The 6,325-nt window shown below is 44.2% G+C and overlaps 1 protein-coding gene across 1 annotated transcript; it reads left to right on the top strand.

Moving 5' to 3' along the window:
* The first annotated feature begins 2,356 nt into the window (after positions 1-2,356).
* Positions 2,357-5,408, top strand: ppic (peptidylprolyl isomerase C). The gene is made up of 6 exons (XM_086169703.1): positions 2,357-2,567; positions 3,295-3,408; positions 4,019-4,112; positions 4,427-4,494; positions 4,681-4,797; positions 5,099-5,408. Exons 1-6 carry the CDS (start codon positions 2,466-2,468, stop codon positions 5,225-5,227), a joined length of 624 nt encoding a protein of 207 aa, XP_086025829.1. The 5' UTR covers positions 2,357-2,465; the 3' UTR covers positions 5,228-5,408.
* The last annotated feature ends 917 nt before the right edge of the window (positions 5,409-6,325 follow it).

The raw sequence follows: 6,325 nt of genomic DNA, 5'->3' as shown, positions 1-6,325 counted from the left end.
CTCTGCGTTGTTATAGCGTCAGGATCATCTCTTCAGTAGAAAAACAATATTTGCATCTTGATTGTGACAACAAATGTGTGTTTGAGTGACAGGAAGTGACATCCCTGGGGGCGTCCTGGTGCACAAACACACTTGCATTTGAATTTGTTTTCTGTAACCATGACGATGTTAAGGGGACAACAAAGAGCAGAGAAGTGTTACACCTGCTCACGTCTTTTGTCAGTTTTTTTATTTTTTCAAAGACCTAAAAATAATAATGTCTTGGAGATGTAAAAAAAAAAGTCAAATCAAATATTTTTCAAGAAAAACATTGATATATTAAATAAATATTATACTAATATTATACATATTAAAAAAACAACAACTTTAAAATGTGCTTATTTTGTCATAGTTTATTATAGTGTTATCAGTGCCTTTGGGTAGGGGGAGGGGTTTACAAAATTATTTTCCCAGTGTGCATTTGTGTACACATCACGTGCGCCTGCCTGAGTGGTGGTTCCCGTGTTGGCTGTGTGCCGGCATTTGGGCCTCATGGCCAGGACGGGACGTGCCCATTGCACGGTCATTATTTGGTTTGGTCTTCTGGACCGACGACAGTCGAATCTCGATGGAGGGGAACCCAAGTACGGTGTCTGAGAGGGGACGTTTATAAGGGGAGCAGTCGGGGGGGCTGAATAATCCCGGCCTCTCCTGGTGTACGGCTTCGTTAGCGCCCCGCTGACAGTAATTCAATTTAAACATTTACGGGCTGCACATACGAAAACACACCGGCGGCCACGTAACCTTGGCGTCGGATACGGACGCCGCTCCGCCGCCGTGTCACTTTCATTTACATGGAGGCGCCGCGGCCCGGTCCCGCTTTGACATTCAATTAAAACGTTTACATTTCTGCTTAATTAATTCGGCCGATGGCGGGAAGAAAAGACGAATGGACGGCCGCTCTGACAGGAGACCGATAACTGAGGGTGTGTGCGTATGTGTGTGTGTGTCCTGGCCGTGGCGTTAAGGTCACAGCAGGCTGACTATTATAATTCATCTCTATTGACATCAATCCAGCAGGGACTTATATTCTCTTTACCAGCTTTATTTCCTGCAGCTGAAGCCAGCTCCGCGGCTGCCAACGCACTGCCGCATTCACACGCCTCCTTTTATTTTGAAAAACCTAATAGTTATGGAGCCATGCAAGCTGGGAATGACCATCCGTTTGATTTTTCAGGTTAATCCTTCGGTGTTTTCATTCATATACCCGCTGGTTCCAAGTCCAAATCGCCATATGTGGGGCGCAGTTCATACCTCCGGCCACCAGAGGGCGCTGCAGTTTATCTGGGAACAAAAATGTCTCTTGCTGCACAATTAAACAAATGAAAATGAACATTTAAATGATCATAAGCAGATCATTATTATGAACTAAACTAAAATGATCATAAACAGAATTTTTCGTCTGAGTTGTCTCGATATAGTTTCAATTTATTTCTCTAATTTAAATTTAAAGGTTGTTGTACTTGATGGTTTTTAAGGGCATATTTTGTTGCTTTTCAGTTTTCAGGTTTCAGTTTTACTGGTTATTCAGATGTTTGTTTTTGGCATGATAGCTTTGTAATCAATGGTAATTTTAAACATTTTCAGGAAGTTTTATTCATGTTTTTAGGGTAATTTCGGGGAAGAAAAAGTATCCTTATATCCTTAATATCTTTAACTTGTTCAGTTCTAAGTCCATAAAGTAATAGTCATTGTTTTTTTGACACAAGAGAATCAGCAGTCACATGATGTTTTTTGGGTTCCTATGACTTTCTGTTTCTCCAGACAAGCTGCTGTCAGCAATCCAGGGCAAAGGTCAACTTTGAGGGAGAGCAGATCCCCCCCCTTCTCCGCTCAACCTTCGGCACTCAGAGGGCCCGGAGACACATGTCGGTATCGCCTTTCTTTTTATATATTATATCCATTTCAAGCATTGTATTTTGACGAGGACCTTTTAATTTGAAATAGTCCTCTCTTCAAGTCTCCTTTCTTTTCTTACTACCTGACAAGCCTCTTTAATTCCACTTTTTTTGTATCATGTCTGCTTCCTCTCCTCACCCCCTTCCCTAGTTTCCTTTCCTTGTCTCATATCCTCAGCTCATCTCCCAACCTCCTTTCCCTTCTCTTTCATTTCTTGCGTGTGTCTTTCCAGCCACCCCTCTATCATTTCTTTCTGTCTCCTCGTTGCCTCTCCTCATCCCACTTTCATCCCCCCCTTCCATCTTTCCTCCCCTTCAGTTCTCCCTTCCCTTTTCCTCCATCACCTCCTCTCCTTCTCTTCTTTCCTCCTCTCCTCGGTGGGCGGGGCTTAGACACCGCCTGGTCCCACGGAGGAAGGAGGGGGCGTGTTCAGCCGATGTGTCCGCCTCGGGAGCGCTGTTTCCCGGTCAGCCTCCAGCCGTGACCCGCCGTGATTTCCGTCCTTCCGCCGGCTCTTCCGCCTCAAGATGGAGCACCGGGCGGTCCTCCTCCTCTTGCTGCTGCTCCCCGCCTCGCCGCGCTCCGTGTCCGGCGCCGCGTCCCGCCGGGGACCGAGAGTCACGGAGAAGGTGCGTACACGTACATGTACACGAACCTGCCACGGCGGATCATTCCCTGCGGGAGCGCGCCGTCACGGTCCGCGGGGACGCGCTTGGACACGCGTAAGACGACGTGTCCGAAACACGCGGGCACGCGCAGACGGCTGGACACGTACACGCGTGGGGGGGGGGGGGTGAAGGGAATAAAAAGGACCGGAAGTGGACACAGTCACGTGATTTGCACCGGCCGTTTTAGTCTGATTACGTTCATATCGAGATTATTTTATTTCCAAAAATAAATCATTTTTAAAGGAGTGAGAATATCCATTCATTCTTTGTCTACCGACTCATATTATTGAGGTAAAGCTTTTATTTTTGTCTATGTCACTCTTTTGATGTTTTCTTACCTTCTTCTTCAGATTCGGGTTCTAGAAGGTTCTAGAAACCCATCGTTCTTACGGTTTGGGAAAAAATAACTGCTTGGAAACAGACAGCAGTACAGAATAGTACTCAAATGTATCATAATAATATTAAAATAACAGAATCAATAAGTAGAACTCAAAAATATCAAGAACCACCAAAAAGTTACAATAATAAAAAATGATATATTATATATCCTATAAAAATGATATCCTATATTTATCAGTAGTTTTCATAATTGGAAATACGAAATAAAAGTAGAAATAAATGGGAATATTGGATGTACAGTGGAGTGTGTGTATCGGCGCGTAATGTTACTGTGCATGTTGGTGTCCAGGTTTTCTTTGACGTCACGGTCGGGGGTCACGAGATCGGTCGGATCGTCATCGGGCTGTTCGGCGAAGTCGTGCCACTCACTGTCAATAACTTTGTTGCCTTGGCAACAGGAGAGGTATGATGATTTGTTTATTTAAAATATATGATTTAATTATAATGTATAACATACAATAGACTATTCAATTTTTAATATACGGATTGTTCATTTTGATAGTTCTTCTCATTTCACACACTTGTGTGTTTTCAAACACACAAGTTTATGTATCACTTCATTCGCACTGTTTATTTCTTTTCAATTATTCATTTAGTTTTTATTTCCAATCTTGGCCCGACGCTTATGAATTTCAAGCTTTGACTCTTCGTGTTATTGTATAATGTTTTATTTGTTTCTTTTTATTTCTTTTGAAATTTGGCTTTATAATTTATGTTACTTTTGGCCCGGCGCTTGAGATGTCGAATATTCTCAGTTTATTCGTTGTGTTGTATTGCAAAATAGATCATCTGACATCCCGTATAAAAGGATGTAACTCATATGTTTATATCTTTTATTACGAAATTTCCCATCTACCAAGTGTGCTTGTGTGTGTGTGTCTCACTTGTCGCAGTGGGTCCTTCTTGTTATACCTGATGTGTCTTCTGTCAATGTGCTGTGTGTGTGTGCGTGTGTGTGTGTGTGTGTGTGTGCGTGTGTGTGTGTGTGTGTTTGTGTGTGCACTAACCTGTAGAAAGGTTATGGCTTAAAGGGAACCAAGTTCCACCGGGTCATCAAAGATTTCATGATCCAGGGAGGAGATTTCACCAACGGAGACGGAACCGGAGGTGAGAGAAACGGGAAAATGTCTCTCGAACAAAAAACATTTTGAAACAAAAGTGTTAAAATGTAGACTTCAGGTGATCTTCTTAACGTTTTTCTCATAGAATAAAACCACACTCTCTCTCACACACACACACACACACACACACACACACACACACGTGGGCTGAGAACATTTGTGCCAACCTGTGTTCCAAAGACTTTCACTTCCTGTTTGTGAACTGAGCCTGCGGGGCTAATAAATCAACATGGCCTCCGCTGGGCGTGGCTTCCACTGGGCATGCTCAGAGGCCTGACGTCTCCTCCTTGGTGCCTCCAGGTCACAGCATCTATGGGACGGCGTTCGCCGATGAGAACTTCCTCCTGAAGCACCAAGGAGCAGGATGGGTGAGTTTCAGGTTAAAGTGACCTCATGTCATACATCATGAGGCTTCTTCATGGACTGAGTTCCTCTGCAGGATCTCCTGAGAAAATATTTGACCAAAGTTAAAAGCACAGAAAAAAATGTATTTTAAGACTCCGGAAACAACAGCAGGTTTCACCTATAACAGTGTGTGTGTATGTGTGTACCAGGTCAGCATGGCAAATGCTGGTCCTGACACCAACGGCTCTCAGTTTTTCATCCTGGCCGCCAAAGCACCGTGGTTGGACGGGAAACACGTGGTTTTTGGCAAAGTTCTCGACGGGATGGTGAGTATTGACACTCACACACACACACACACTCACTTGAAAATACGTGTGTTGGCTGTTTCAGGCTGCATTAGAGGCAGTTTTTTTTCATGTTTGTCAGGTAAAAGAAAATGAGGAGATGAGAAAATTAGCATGTAGCTTAGCATTAGAAAAAAGCAAAACCCATGTTTTAGATTGGTGGTCTAAGGCAGGAGGATTCGAAATACACTCTCATGCACAAACATAGACAGTGTCTTTTTAAAAAGAAAGAATGAAAGCATGCAAATGTGTAATAAAGGTGAATTTCTGTCGGCCCCTGCAGTCCGTCGTGCACACCATTGAGCTCCAGGACACCAATGAAAGGAACCTGCCCTTCACAGAGTGTGTGATCATCAACAGCGGCAGAATCGCTGTCAAAGAGCCCTTCATCGTGGAGGTGGAGGACTGGTAGCCCCCCGCCGGCCCCAACACCGGGGTTGCTATCCGCAACTGTTACCACTGTGACTGCATGGGATCCTCCTGGGTCTCCGTTTGCCAAACTTTGAGAACCAAGGCTCGGATCGGCCACTCCTCTTGATCCTGTGGAAAAATGTAATTTTCATTCTCACTTTAAGAGAGTCGCCGAAATAAAAGATTATAAATTAAGACGTTTACACGAAGACAAAAAAAAAAAAAGCAACAAACCGAAACAGTATTAACATTCGGACCGAACCACTTCCAGGCGCTAACATCGGCTAACACCAGCTAACACAAGCTAAACAGTAAAGTTAAATTGAAAAACTTCAATTAAATATGGAAATACAACATTTTGTTCCTGCTGTGTGTGAGTGTCATCACACGGAGACCGAGGTTGCGTTGCCAAACATTTCCTGGTGTTGCCAAACATCCGTGCGCTTCCCGTGCATGTCCGCCAAACCCCGAGAAACCTGTGAGCGTGGAACCTAGCAATATGCTAATCTAGTTCCCACGTGGCGATACTTTGCCCCTCGTCTTCCAGCCGGCGTCCGCTGTGACTGAGCCCGCGGCAGGCGCCCTGCTCCCCCTCCACCTGTTTTGTGCTTTTATTTTGAAATGCCATTTCACCACTTCCTCAAACTCATCCACGAACATATCAGTTTTATCATTGTCGTTTTCACTCTGTAATAAAAACTGAAAAAAACTAACGACGTCTGACTGTTTACCCTTTTCCCACCGGAAGACTCTTGACTCGAACCCGAAGGTTTGTGGAACCATGGGTTCTGATCCAGCCAGTTCTATCACACACACTTACCTATTTATTCATACTTACACAAAAAAAGTAAACACAGTAAACACACAGTGAGTGTTCTCACCGTGTCCTCCGTCTCCGTCGCACAGTCCAAAAACAGTCAGTGGGTTCAATGGAGACTCCTATTTGAAAGGGATCGGTTGGATGATTGACAGCTCACCTGTCTCAGTTAAACCCCGCCTTTTGGCTCATCGAGAGCCATGATTGGCTCGGCTTCTTCCGACCTATTGCTGGGATAAAGAAGACAATAGTTTGAATGTTTTTGTTCAAGAAATGACCAGA

Source organism: Fistularia commersonii, chromosome 22 (assembly GCF_037954325.1).
Source record: "Fistularia commersonii isolate RoL2024-O1a breed Wild chromosome 22, RoL_Fcom_v1.0, whole genome shotgun sequence".
Lineage (NCBI taxonomy): Eukaryota > Metazoa > Chordata > Actinopteri > Syngnathiformes > Fistulariidae > Fistularia > Fistularia commersonii.
The sequence above is the reverse complement of the archived record's forward strand: the minus strand, read 5'-3'. Positions and strand labels throughout refer to the sequence as shown.